General features: G+C 50.5%; 1 protein-coding gene across 9 annotated transcripts in view; it reads right to left on the bottom strand.

Annotated features, from left to right (window-relative positions):
• Nucleotides 1-516: 516 nt before the first annotated feature.
• TMEM131L (transmembrane 131 like) overlaps nucleotides 517-14,353 on the bottom strand; it is a 162,842-nt gene continuing 149,005 nt past the window's right edge. For 4 of the 9 annotated variants that reach the window (XM_024126616.3, XM_028491797.2, XM_024126618.3 and 1 more), the window contains 7 exons: nucleotides 13,964-14,149; nucleotides 11,409-11,487; nucleotides 9,944-10,026; nucleotides 5,342-5,462; nucleotides 3,824-3,915; nucleotides 2,310-2,449; nucleotides 519-1,597 (listed from right to left, as the gene is read on the bottom strand). In XM_024126616.3, coding sequence (XP_023982384.1) covers nucleotides 1,322-1,597; nucleotides 2,310-2,449; nucleotides 3,824-3,915; nucleotides 5,342-5,462; nucleotides 9,944-10,026; nucleotides 11,409-11,487; nucleotides 13,964-14,149 — 977 coding nt within the window. In that variant the 3' untranslated portion in view covers nucleotides 519-1,321. Of the gene's footprint in view, nucleotides 1,598-2,309; nucleotides 2,450-3,823; nucleotides 3,916-5,341; nucleotides 5,463-9,943; nucleotides 10,027-11,408; nucleotides 11,488-13,963; nucleotides 14,150-14,353 lie in introns of those variants that run through there. The other 5 variants (XM_024126617.3, XM_028491796.2, XM_028491801.2 and 2 more) reach the window with 5 other exon arrangements.

Below are 14,353 nucleotides of genomic sequence, written 5' to 3'. Positions count from 1 at the left end.
AGTGGAATCATACAATACTTGTACTTTTGTGACGGGCTTATTTCACTCAGCATGTTTTCAAGGTTCACCCATGATGTAGCATGTGTCAGAATTTCCTTCCCTTCTAAGGCTGAATATCCCACATTTTGCTTTTCCATTCTTCCATCAGTGGACATTTAGGTTGTTTCCACCTTCTGGCTACTGTGAATAGTCCTTCAGTGAACATGGTGCACAAGCATTTGTTTCAATTCTTTTGTGTATGTACCTAGAACCTAAATTACTTTTCAGCATTATTCAGTACTGGGGATGGGGGATTCCAAGCCGGTAGCCTGAGAGGTTTCCAGTAGCCGTGCATGCTCGGAGGTGCTCCTTGCAGGAAGGCAGTCCCAGGTCACAGGACACTCAGCCTTCGTCCAGGGTCCCACACAGCCAAGGCAAAGAGAAAGGAAAAGCAAGTGAACCCAGCATTGCACTCAAAAATCTCTCCCACTCCATTTCCAATAAAGACAAAACAAAATGTAAAAATAAGACATTTTTATTAAAAGCTGAAATGTTTTCAAGGTTTATACATGCAAACAGATAGTTCCATCACATGGATTTCTAAGATCACTGACAGGCAGATACAAACCAGCCTAGCAAACACGCACCGGCACCCTAACCCACTCAGTCCTTGTACTTGGACTCAGCCTGTGCACTCGGAGGGACACCGGACACTTACCAGCATGTCCTTACTGCTGTCGTGCCCCTGGTGACTGGCCTGATGGAGGGGAGGGAACATCCCTGTCACACGGTCGAGCAGAACAGTGCCGGGCTCTCTGCTCCACCCCAGCAGCCCTGCCCGCCAGGACTGGTCCGTCCAGGCAAGTGACTGGTATAGCTGGCTTCCCAACACTGGAGGCTCGTTTCAATCAACGGAGCACTTCCAACAAAATCCTGGCTGCCTGAGCCACAGGCCCCTTACAGCAGCAAGCCCCGGAATGCCACCTGATCAAAGTCACTTTCTGCAAGCTCCCGGGGAGTCCGGTGCCACGGAGGGGTCCATCACTGCAGTGCTTTCCTTCTCAACTCTTACCTTCTTAGAAGCCGCCCTGGTCCTGATTTAAACATTTGGCATGTCTGACACGCTTCTTGAGTTATGAAGTTAGGACACATGGATGCTTCGTTTCTATCACTGATATGTGAAGGATTAAAAAAAAGAGAGCACCCAGATTTCATTAAAAAATTTATTTTCATATAAAAGTGCCAAAATATCCACCAACGTCAATCTATGTCAACAACCAGTTTACGCTAGTAATCAAAACACAAGCCTCTCTATTCACATTGTTCAAAACTCGAATCTTCTTCACACGTTCCCACAGTAGCTAGAGTCTCTAGACAGTGGGAAGTTTGCGTTCCTGTTCTCTGTGCTAGTCCATATGTCCAGGTCCATATAGGCACGGAATGGGTTAAACCCAGGGTAGTATTCCTTGCACATGACCGCCTGGTTTTCCATGTGAGTCGAGTGTTCCGTGGTGGGGTTGATGGGGCAGCAATTTTCATACACGTCGCTTTGCGGGGCCCAGATGGAACCAAAAAGTCCAGACATCGGAGACAAGCTTCGGGTGCTTGTGAGGTAGGGCTGAAGGACACATGAGGAGAAGGAAAAAAAAAAAAAAAAGAAATGTCTAAAAAAATAAAGAAGCCTTAGAAAGGCAATGGCAAGGTTGACTATGTACCCGTGGCTACCACAGTGGAATCAATCCAAGCTACCTGGACATTATTACACTATTCTCAACCACCTGGGTGGCTTTAATTCCATTTTTCTCAAACAGAAGGTCACGAAATTCCCATCAAACTATTGATAAACTTTTTTCAACCCAAGGAAGGACCCACAGGTCGAATGCCCTCTGTTTGTAAAAAAGCGACAGAGTGGGTGTCAGAGAAGCACAGAGGGTGTCCCCAGGCAGGAAGCCCTCCAGACCTGTCGCTGACACTGCCTGACCTTCCTGGAAGGTTCATCTCATCTCCTCCCACAGATGAAAGGTCAGCAGGGCCACAGGAACACAGCTGCATCCCAGAGCGCTTCCTGGTCCAAGTTCAAGGTCTTCGACAACCATCTCTCCTCAGTGTGGTTTGGGGCGTCTTGGCTGCTGGTGTCTGCAAGCCCCCGCCCATCTGACTACGTGTGAGCCCCCTGCAGAGGGTGGCTGGTGACCTAAGGGGAACAAGCCGGGCTCTGGCTGATCTGAACCCAACCCTAAAGCTACAGCGAGACCAGGATGAGGCAGTGAGACCAGGATGAGGCAGGCCCTGGAAAGAACCCGGGCACAGCAGGACCAGGCGGCACTGACCGGAGAGCTGATGAGGCCGGCGTGTCCCCAGGCGGTCGGCACGTTTGGGGGGCTGTTCCAGGCAGACTGGGAGCTGTGGTCAATGAAGTCTGTCTGAACTTCGGGAGGACAGGGGAAGCCATTGGGGTAGTTAATGTTTTCTACGAAGAATGGAAGACATCGACAGAGGTGAACATTTTTCTGGAGAGAATGGAATTCTCACTCTCAGACAAAAAGCTCTCAAGGCCTTACTATATTGACAAGCTAAAGATGGACATAAAATAATTACTCCATGAGACATACCACCTGGGAAGCCCTCAGGAAGTTCTTCCTCTGGGCTTAATTTTTTGTATTTGATAATTTGATGGGACTCTTTCTAATACACGGAATACACTAAAATACTGCTCTACTTTCATAGTAGTAAGTACTACCATAGATTTGAATAGTGTCAAGGTTCTTACCAGTCCTTAAAATTTTCTTTTATTGCCTGTCATGCCAATGTCGGCCATCTCCACATACACCATATGCACTGATAAAGCAATAGGAAACCAAGCACTTCTCCAACAGCAGTAAGAAGGTATAAACACAGCCTCACAGGCAGGAAGAAAGTTACCACAGCACCCCCTTGTGATTATCATAGAGCACTGCATATATCAAAACCCAGATAAGTACAAGCATCTTGTACTTATACTTGGGCCCAAGAATAAGTACAAGCATCTTGTACTTATACTTGGGCCCAAGAATCTGCAATTTTTCACAATTTCCCCTTCAAGCTCCTTCCCTTCCTTCTGCAGCACCACCCAGGGGCATAAGCGTCAGGACATGCTGAGGAACAAGCAGGTAGATGATTCTACCTCGCCTGGGACTTGTTTGCCTCAAAAGAGTAACTAACCCCAGCCTCCCAATGGATAATCCACAGTTTAGGTCCACATAGATCCAAATGACCCCGTTCCACCTAATTTGAAGGACTAAACAGATCAGGGTTATTCGTACAAGTCCCCAGACACCCGGGTTTAGAGGGCTTTCTGAGGCCATATAAAATTACATATGGCAGGCGTGCTGGACCCACGTGAAGGACTGACTCAGCAGCCTCCTGGAAGATCATTCTCAAAGGCACATTCTTTGCAGTTAGTGCCTTGAGTCCACACACCCTTCCTGCTTTGACTTTCTGAGAATAAAAGAATGGCACAGGGGACTTCCCTGGCGGTCCAGTGGTAAAGAATCCACCTTCCAATGCAGGCGATGCATGCTCGATCCCTGGTCGGGGAACTAAGATCCCACATGCCGCGGGGCAACTAAGCCCGCGTGCCACAACTACTGAACTCTCGTGCCTCAACAAGAGAGCCCGTGTGCCGCAAACTACAGAGCTCACGCGCCCTGGAGCCCGTGCCACAACTAGAGAGAGAAAATCCGCATGCCACGACTAGAGAGAAGCCCGTGTGCTGCAATGAAAGATCCCGCGGGCTGCAACTAAGACCCGACACAGCCAAAAAAAAAGAAAAAGAATGGCATTAGGATTGTCCAAATAGCTTTACCTTCTGGAAAGGCATTGTAGTCGTTCAATTCCAGGGGGCAGTACACACTGGGAAACTGGCCTTCACACGTTGCATTCCAATCAATGAAACTGCTACGAAAAACAAGGGGTCTAGTTTCAGAAACAGGATGTCAACAGATCAAGGAAAGAAAGAGGAGTACGATGTTATTGCCCAGCATCCTCATCGCTGCTAATTCCTCAACTCTGGAAAATTAAAGAAGTACTTTATTGTCACAGAATCAAAGACTTACTAACTCAATGCCCATCACCAATGATACAGCACTGCAGGGTGGATGGCTTGGACTGGATGTCCACTTCCTTTTGATGGGGATATAATTAATGTACAGCATAGGAAACGTAGTTAATCACAGTGTAATACTCTGTGTGGTGAGAGATGATGACTAGACTTACATGGTGATCATTTTGTAATGTATAAAAATAATGAATCACTATGTTGTACAACTGAAATAGAATACTGTATGTCATTTATAATTTCAAAGAAAGTCAGAGATGGAGTTAGATCTGTTGAGTACAGAGAGCCAAGGACTCAGGGAAAAGTGGGGGCAGGGGAGCTTTTCTTTAAATGAGACAAGAAGAAGCAAATAAATTATGCCTAGATAAGGGGAATGGATCAAAACCCGGCTTTCAGTTTGCCAGAGAAGTACTTTCACTTAGACTGTAAAAAACCTGCCCATGGTTAGGTGTAAACCATGTAAGCAGGATCAAGATTTGAAAGAGAAAATTGCTCTCACTTTTAACTAAAAGGTATTACATTTAAAAACAACAACAACAAACTAAAACCCAGCCACGTTTGTTAAGTCTAACCAGAGGCAGAACCCGTGGCTGTGGCTCTGTCAGCACGTGGAGGATGGGACACCGCCGAGGGTCCCAGCACCCACCCAGGGGGCTCAAACACATCTGCTACGAACTGCCACCTTCCACTCGGGGCAAGGCCAGACCATGACTCATGGTAGATGCTTTGATCCCAATTGCAATCTGGATTTTCATTATAGAAATAAGAAAGTAACTACCTTTATAATAAGCTGAACTCCCCCAAAAAACTTCAACTGGATTCTGATTAAACACAGATACTAACATTTTCTCAAGTTTTCATAATCGAATGATAAATCTAATGGCAAGTCTAAGAAGCTGCCACTGTGGAACTAGTTTTCGATAAATTATTCGACCTTTAAAAATTTTAAATATGTTCAAGATTAATGCCAAGGAAAAATGGAAATTTTTGTTCTGTTAGCGGGTAAGAATTATGAGGGACTGTTTTTGTTTTTTCAGTTTTGCCTCTAATAACTGAATAGCTCTTCTTTTCAGTTTAAAAAGGAAAACACTGACGTGGTCACCGGCTGTGTTACTTTTTTCCTTCCCTGTTTCTCTCAATTCCTGGCTTGTAATTTTTCAGACATCACAGTTCAACTCCAAAAGGCAGCTGGCAACACCCAGCTCAGGAGCTGGGGAGGAAGCCCCGACCTGGCCGCTGCTGCCGTCGTCGGGATGGAGCGCATACCTGCTGTGCACCGGGGCGGGCGCGGGCAGCACGGCCGGCCCGCTGCTCTCCAGGGCGCAGCCGAAGCCGCTGGTCACACACACGGGCTGTGCGGGCCACAGGTCCCCCGGGGGGTAGAGACCTGCGGAAGAGAACAGGCCTCTCAGCCCCCTCCTTCTCATGCAGCCCTCGGCCACCCTTCCTGCAGGACCAGCTCGACTTCTCCTCCCTCCAGGAAGCCCCGCCCCCAGCCCATATCACCCGCGCGGCTTCCCCACCGCTAGAGCCCTTCGGGTCGGTAAAGTGCAAGGGCCGCGCGCTGCTTTGACCTGCACTTCAGACGGGACACAACCGTCTCCTGGCCCGGATTACGAGATCATGGTAGTGACTCAACAAGCACTGCAGGGCCTGCCTGCTTCCTGCAAAGTCCCGTCAGGATTCCCAGGACACAGCAGTGAACACGATGACATTCAAGTGAGCAGAGGCAAACAACAAACAACAAACAAAAGAAGTAAGAAGCTGGGAAAACGGTGCTGTTACAGCCCCAGAGATGAGACACAAGGATTCTGTGGCAGTGGAGGGGGCCAACCTCAGCACCAGGGGAGAGAACACCCTGCACCCTGCAGGTACCGGGTGTGGAGTGACGTGAGTGAGCCCTGTTTTCCACAACTGCCCCCGAGCCTTCCTCGGGAGGAACCCTGTCCCGGCTCGGCGCTCCCAAGCCGTGGCAGCGCCTGCCTGCTGGGTGTACCAACAATATGGTCCTGACCTCAGTTTGAACACCGTCCCCCTAAACCTTTCCAGGGGACACCCGGCTCCTGCTCCTCCCAGCAAACACCTGCAGCACCTCTGCTTGTCTCCACCTTCACCGCCACAGCCGTTGCTCATTCGTGGGATGCACGGACGGACGCCATTGGTTGGTGGCATGGATTAAAGGGACAGACTGGCCATCTGCACATGGGCAGGAACTCCACAAAGAAAGAATAGACTCAACTATTCGAAATGCACCGGGAACCCGAAGGTCTACCAGCCAACCAGGCTACACGGGGATGGGGGGAATACATGGACAGGAATACGTGGACACAGCTCTCGCTTTCCAGGCAGCGTGTGCACCCCCAGGGCTGCACCCCCGTGTGGGAGCCGGTGGCAATCACCCGCCTGGAGACCCGGAGACCTGCAGCTCACGGTGCTCAGAGAGACCCTCGAGCGTTTAAAGAAACACCACCAGAGACCACGTAGCTGTCATAGCTGTGGGGCTCTCTCAAGGACGAGGTCCACCTCCTAAGGCCACCCTGGTGTTTGGGGCCTCGCTCAGAAGCTGGGCAGGGACCCTACGGTCAGTCCTGCAGGGTGGGGCATCCTGCCACAAAAGTCCTGTTGAGAATCGCTGGAACCAGAGGCTGCATGAGCAGATTAAGATCAGATCAACCAAGAACCACCTCTGCACTCAGGCGCTCATGAACAAACGGACCAGAAGCCAAGACCGCACAGAAACGAAGGGTGTGTATGCTGCTTCGAGACAATCTCTGTGGGTCTCACATTTCTTTGCTTCCTGGAATGGATGCTCTGACTGCCCACATTCGGACCTATCTTTCCAAGGATATTTGCTAAACAAAGCCTCAGAAGATGGAGACAGGGTCTCCCCCTAGAGCAACGGGCAAGTTTGCTTCATCCAACATAATAAAGATAATGTCTCCTGCCTATTATTAAAACAACAAAACAGAACAAAAACCTTAGGTTCCCTAAGCTCAGGGCTCCTTTCCTGTAACGGAAAGGAGCCTTTCCAACCACTGACCACTGCAGATGCCGACGGCCACATGGGCGGCCCTGCATCGCCCCCAAGAGACTGGGGGCCTGAAGGAAGTGTGCTTACAAGATGCTCAGGCTGCTTGCTGTGCTAAGAGTCCTATTCTCTGACCCAGGAGTCTCTTGTCCTCTGGCAGCAGCTACAAAATCATGGCAGGCTAACCTGTTAGCTCATAATAAGTAGGGTAAGCGCCTCAGACCCTTCCCTGGTCTCGACAGTGATGTGATCTGACTCACGTTCAATATCATCCCTCCGGCTGCTGTGCTGAAAAGAGACGGTAAGGTGGTGGCGGATGTGTACCAGACTTACTGGGGTGATCGTTTTGCAATATGTACGTATGATGAATCATTGCATTAGTTATACCCTTGAAACTAATATAATGTTATGTATCAATCATATCCCAAAAAGAAAGAGAATAAAAGACAATGAGATAGTGAGGTGAGGTGAGAAGTAGAGAGAGACCTGTTGGGAGGCTGCGGCGAGAAAGAATGGTGGACGTGGGGAGAAGTGATCAGATTCTGGGTCTGTCTGGAAAGCAGAGGCAGAGAGTGAGACAACAGATCCCATGTGGGGATGAGGAAAGGAGTCCAGGACGACGCCCAGACTTCTGGCCTGAGCAACAAGAAAGCCCAGGTGGGAGGCTGTGTGAGGAGTAGGGCTGAGGAGGTGAGCGTTCGGGACAGGACACCGGTGCAGGCCTGAGGACACATGGCAATGGCAGCTGGCTGTGCCGAAGTGGGAGGCTGGAGGTGGACGGACCACCGGGAGAGCATGACCCAGAGGAACATGAGAGCTGGGGGGGCCGAGGGGAACTGCACCGGGACCCCCGAGGTCACAGCCCAAGCAGAAGGTCCCAGGAGGCCGGAGTATGGGGCCCTGGACACGGAGATCACTGGGGTCCCGCAGACACTGCTCAGGTGTCACGGCACAGCCAGCCCCAGCTGTTTCAGGGAGAACAGAAGGAAAGGAATCTAAGCAGCAGGCAGACGGCTCCCCCAAGCAGCTCTCCCAGAGAGGCGGGCACAGAAGCAGCCAGATAAGGGGGGGTCAAGGGAGACAGTCTGGCTGCTTCTGTGTTAAGGACGGGATGGGAGGTCTCACGGTATGTACGTATGCTGGTGGGGACGACCCGTTAGAGAAAACCCGACGCCGGTGCCCAGCCAGAGCGGGACCCCACAGAGGAGGGCAGCCTGACAACCCTCAGGCGGCAGCAGGAGGGCAGCGGGGGTGGTGGGTGGAGGACGGGGCAGGCGGAGCCTCTCTCTTCCCCAGCAAACAGGAAGCATCAGCTAAGAGAACCAGGCAGAGGACTGACAGGTGGACACGGGGACGCTTGGGGGGGGCGCAGCTGCTGGGAGGCTGGCGGCCGGCCGGCTGTGTGTGCTGCTCTCCAGTCTCTCTCGTCTGCACGGCACGGGGCAGAGAAGCTGGAGAACTGGGCAAAACCACGCCCGTGGCTCTGCAAGGAGGGCGCAGCGCAGGGGGAGGGGGCCCAGAGGTGACGTACCAGCAGCGGGGAGGACTGAGTCGGGGCGCCTGAGGGAGGTGCGGGCAGAGGAAGGGGACGGCACCGGCCCTGTGGACGGTGACTGTGAACCAGGGCTGTTTCTGTAGTGACTTTAGGGCCTCAACAGGGATCGCAACGGGTCATCAAAAAGTAACTGCAGATTATTAACAACGACGAGGTAAAAAGGCACTTGAAACACATACACACAACACGGATAAGACACTAGATGACATACGATTCTCCAACTCACGACAAAAACAAAGACAGGAGAACATGTCAGGCGTACCTGTTTCGCCACAGGTTTTCTTCTTCCTCACCGTTAATTAAATCCTCTCTCCCCTCTATCACCTCAGAGAGAAAAGGCGGTACCTTCTAAACCTCCCTAAATCTTGCCTAAGCAAATTACTGAATTTAAGAGTATTTTTTCATCAAAAACACTTATTTTTATTGGACCAGTAAGCAGATCCAACTCACGAATAGTTTATTTCTGTTGATAATCTGACAGCAGATAATGTCTCTGTAACCACAGGGCTGGAAGCCTCCTGCCTTCAAAGTAAAAGTGCTCCACTGTGCTGGGCAGCCTTTAGTCCAGCGCGATTCACATGAGCGAAAGCAAGAGCTCGACGGTGCCACAGAGGGTAACAACCAGGCTCATCCTGCCACCATTCCTGAGCCTGGTTAGGCAGGAAGGAGGCGCGAGGAGAAAAGAGGTGACAGGAAGGCAAGAGAGGTGAAGGGAAGGAGAAGGAAAGAGAGGGGGCCTGGGGCAGACCCCGGGCAGAGCGGCTTCCCTCCCCGGGCCCCGTGTCCAGGCTCCTGGGCCGCTGTCCCTGCCTGGCTGAGGCCACAGAAGCTCAGCGCTTGGCCTCAGCACCGGGGCAGGAGGGAGGCTGGATCAGTGGACAGGCTTCTGAGACAAGGGGGAGGGGTGGGGACGGGGGACAGGCAGAGACACGGGAGGTGGAAGTCGGCTAATCGGGGCGCCGGACCCTCCACCTGCTCCCCGCTTTTCTGCCATCCTAGATGGGAAAGGGAACTAAAGGCGGAGGCAACCCGTGTAAAGGGGCCCCACCTTGCTCTGGGGCCACAGGCCACCTGTGCCTTGTGTCCCAGGAGGAAGCTCAGGGTCCGTGCAGAAGGGGCGGCCGAGGCCAGGGGCCCCGAGGACGCCAGGGCAGAGGGCAGGGGCCTTCCCGACGCTCGAGAGCCGGGGCACAGACAAGCCAGCTCCGTCTGTCCTCAAGCTCCCTGGCCAGCAGCGCGACATGGACACCTGGCCGGTGTCCGGAGCAAGAGCAAGGCGCCTCACCTTTATCTTCTTCAACAGCCGCAGGCCCGGCAGGAAGGCTGGGGCAGGGGGCGTCCGCGTGCCGGGGGAAGCTACTCACGTCTCTGCGGGGAGAGCAAGATGGTGGGCCACTGACCCTCTCTGTGCAAGGAAATGCTGAATTTCTGTAACTAAGTCTGACTGCGTTTTTCCATGAATCCTTCCCCTCAAAAACCATAAAGATACTAGAGACATAAAGGTATACACCAAAAAAGGGCTGAGGAATATTAAATTCCCAAGATCCAGGGAAGTCTTTTTTTTGTTTTAAATAACATCTACCTTCAATCTTCTATTTTGGTGTAAGAGTATGTATGTATGTATGTATGTATGTATGTATGTATTCATTCATTCATTCATTCATTTATTTATGGCTGCGTTGGGTCTTTGTTGTTCTGCGCAGGTTTTCTCTAGTCGTGGCGAGCGGGGGCTACTCTTTGCCGTGGTGCGCGGGCTTCTCGTTGCGGTGGCTTCTCTTGCTGTGGAGCACGGGCTCTAGGTGCATAGACTTCAGTAGTTGTGGCTCACAGGCAATAGTTGCGGCACGTGGGCCCCAGAGTGCGCGGGCTTCGGTAGTTGCGGCACGTGGGCTTCAGTAGTTGTGGCTCCCGGGCTCTAGACTGCAGGCTCAGTAGTCGTGGCGCACAGGCTTAGTTGCTCCACGGCATGTGGGACCTTCCCGGACCAGGGCTCAAACCGTGTCCCCTGCACTGGCAGGTGGATTCTTAACCACTGCGCCACCAGGGAAGCCCCCAGGGAAGTCTTGTTCTAACAAACATCAACAGCACAATGCTAACTAAGGTAGTCTGCAGTTTCCAATCTGCCGTCCAGCAGCTGGCAGCAACCTCCCACTCCTGGTTTACTCTCTACCCCTAACAGAAAAAGCTCGCATAGAGCTTTCCTCATCCATTCCACTTTTACGACACCACCCCGTCCTCTCATGGTGCCTAAAACCTAACCACACTCCTCACTCTGAAACCCTCTCCTTCTAACATACCCTCCCTCTTCTCCCTCTCAGTAAACGGTGCTCGTTTATTTTGTCCGATGCTGCAGAAATCATCACACGGTGAAACTGTAAACATGTTTCTTCTAGGTTCTTGCAAACTTCTCTGAATCATCAGTGCTCAGTTTTATTTCAAGTCCTAGAAAAGAGTAGCTGGGTCCCATACTTATCGTTACTACTGTCCTTCCTACTTTCAGGAGTGACACCTTCTAACGTGGCCGTATCACTGAAAGGACCAGCGATACCAGAGACGTTCCCACACAGTGTGTTGTCTTGGAAAGACTGTACACCCTGAATTATTAATAAAATCAGATTTTACTTTCTCACATCCTTAAAAGGTTTTCCTATTTTAGCCTGCAGAACCAAGTACAAAGAAGAAACGCACGGAATGAAAGAAAAAAGCAGTACCTAAAACATACTGTAAAAGCTGGAAAACCAAACACTTACGTGGGATTGCAGATGTTATGAGAAAGATTCAAGGAGATGGGAGCTTCAGAGGGAAAGTCATTTTGTGAAACACTGTCTCCTGCATAAAAACAAAAAGGTGGTCACAAGTTTTTATAAGCATAATTCAACTGTGTATATCCTGTGTTAAGATGCAGATCGCTAACATCGTTAACCCCTACGAGTGATTTATTTTTCATTTTTAACTGATATTCACATATTCAGTCAATTTTTAATTAAAAAAACTTTTACATATGAATACATATAAAACTGGGATCATACTTCAAAAATCCTTTGTGTTTTTGATCTTTTACACCATTAATTATATTGGGGGGACTTCCCTGGTGGTCCAGTGGTAAAGAATCCACCTTCCAATGCAGGGGAAAATGGGTTCCATCCCTGGTCAGGGAACTAAGATCCCACATGCCGCGGGGCAACTAAGCCCGCACGCCACAACTACTGAGCTCATGAGCCTCAACTAGAGCCCTCGTGCTACAAACTACAGAGCCCACGTGCTGGGGAACCTGCGTGCCACAACTAGAGAGAGAAAACCTGCACGCCACAACTAGAGAGAAGCCCACGCGCCACAACAAAAGATGCCGCATACTACAACTAAGACCTGACGCAGCCAAAAATAAATAAAATAAATATGTACATAACAAATAAATCTTTAAACAAATTATATTGGGGACATTTTCCTGGTATTTATTATACAACCTCTGAACATAACTAGACTGAGTCTTATGCCCTGTGTTACAAGCAAGGCCATGACTCACCTTTCTCATTCTCCTGCTGTTGGGCTTTATCCCCCAAGCGAGAGCTGCGCTTCTATTTTTATTTATTTATTATTTTATTTATTATTTTATTTTAAAAACTCTCGCGTTAGCACCATCAGGCACACTGCCTTCAGTGGCCAAGAAGACCATCCCCGCCACCAAACAAAACACCGCAAGCCGCCCTGCATCCAAGCCCTCATGCGTTCTCCAGAACACAGTAATAAACAGATGTACGGGTATGTCAGTGGGGGGTCATTAGGCAAACAGTGTCTAAAAAGGCACCTGCAGGAAGGGCCAACGATGCGGAAAAGGCTGAGAAACGGACTGAAATCACAAGTGGGCATTTGTCTAGGTTTTTATGGTGCCAGGGCCCAGGTCTCCCAGACAGGAGCTTCCTTATAGGTAGTCACTGCTGGCAGGAGACACAGCAGAGGCCGCTGTAAGGAGCAGGAGGCAGTGGGAAATGGGCTGGGCTCGGGGGGGAGTTAGCGCCCCAGGGCGTCCAGCGAGCCACGCGACCCCTCTGAGCCCAGGTCCTTGGAGGCACGGGGAGCGCCCCCCACGGCCCTGCGTACAGAGTGAGCGTCCCATGGACGCCACGGTGACGCCAGTGGAACCCGTCTTCCCCCCGTCCTGATAACAAAGCTTAACCTGTACTATGTTGACCGTGACGGTGAAAAGGAGTGAATTAAATCTTTACGTAGACATGGAGGTATAACAAACAACGCTGAGTGAAACAGCAAGATGCAGCATACGTACTGAAGCATGATCTCCGTTACGTAAGTTAAAAACAATTCTCTCTGTTTTGTTGATGGATATATGAATGTAAAGTAAAGTATGGATTAAAAGAATACACAGCAAGCCCATGACAGTAGACTACAGTGAGTCTCTCAAGCAGGAGGCAGCGGAACAGACTATAAACTATTACCTCTTTAAAAAAAAGGAGGGCAAATATGACAAAATTAAGAGTTATTAATTCTAGGTGACAGAAATATAGATGCTTCTTTGACCTTCCCTGTATCTTTAAATTTTTCAAAAACAAGGGAGGACCACTGTTCATAGCAACGTTATTCCTAAGACGCAAAAGGTGGAAAAACCCGTGTCCATCAACAGATGGATAGAGAGATAAAATGCAGTCTGTCCACACGCAGCAGAATATTTATTATTCAGCCTTTAAGAAGGAAGGAAATCCTGACATGTCACAACATGGATGCACCTTGAAGACACCATGCTAAGTGAAATAAGCCAGTCACCAAAGGACAAGTATTGTATGACTTCACTTACCAGATACGAGAGTATTCAAATTCATAGACAGAAAGCAGAATAGAGGTTCACAGGGCTGTAGGGGGCGGGGAAGGGAGAGCTACGGTTTAATAGGTACCGAGTTTCTGGTTGGGATGGGGCAAAAGGCTCAAAGATGGACGGTGGTGATGACTGCACAACAATGTGAACGTATTTAATGCCACTGAACGGTACACTTAAAACTGGTTAAAATAGTAGATTTTGTGTTACGTATACTTTACCAACACAAAAAAATGTACAAGTGAAAAAATAAACGTGGAAGTTCTTCGGACTGTTTCCAAGATAACAGACTTTAAAAAATAATAATAATAATGGAGGGAGGCAGGAAGGAAGAAAGAAAAAAGCAAGTGGATAAAATGCAAAGCAAAGCAAGCACGGGAATGCAGAGCCCACCGCGGGTGGGCGGCACTGGAAGGCAGATCAGGCCCCTGTTCCGGGCGCCGGGGCAGGAGGGCCAGGAGGCCTCAGACCCAGACTCACCAGGCGGCAGGAAGTGCTGAGGGCCCAGCGTGGGCTTCTTGTCCCCGTCAGAGCTGCTGGCACTGCTCCAGCTGCCCCAGCTGCCCCGGCTGGCACGCACGCTGCCCGAGGAGCTGCCACAGTCCGAGCTGGAGTCTGAGCAGGACTTCTCCACGCGCTTCTTCCCCGGCTTCTGGAAGTAACCCTCTGTGGGAAGTGACAGAGGAGTCGTGTTTCGCTTACAGAGTTTTCAGCCTGGTGCCACTTCCAGTAAAAGGAGAGAGGCCAGGGCTTCCCTGGTGGCTCAGTGGTTGAGAGTCCGCCTGCCGATGCAGGGGACACGGGTTCGTGCCCCGGTCCGGGAGGATCCCATGTGCCGCGGAGCGGCTGGGCCCGTGAGCCGTGGCCGCT

The sequence above is a fragment of the Physeter macrocephalus genome, chromosome 7, assembly GCF_002837175.3.
Source record: "Physeter macrocephalus isolate SW-GA chromosome 7, ASM283717v5, whole genome shotgun sequence".
NCBI classification, from domain to species: domain Eukaryota; kingdom Metazoa; phylum Chordata; class Mammalia; order Artiodactyla; family Physeteridae; genus Physeter; species Physeter macrocephalus.
Note: the sequence above shows the minus strand (reverse complement) of the source record. Positions and strands in the feature narration are given on the sequence as shown.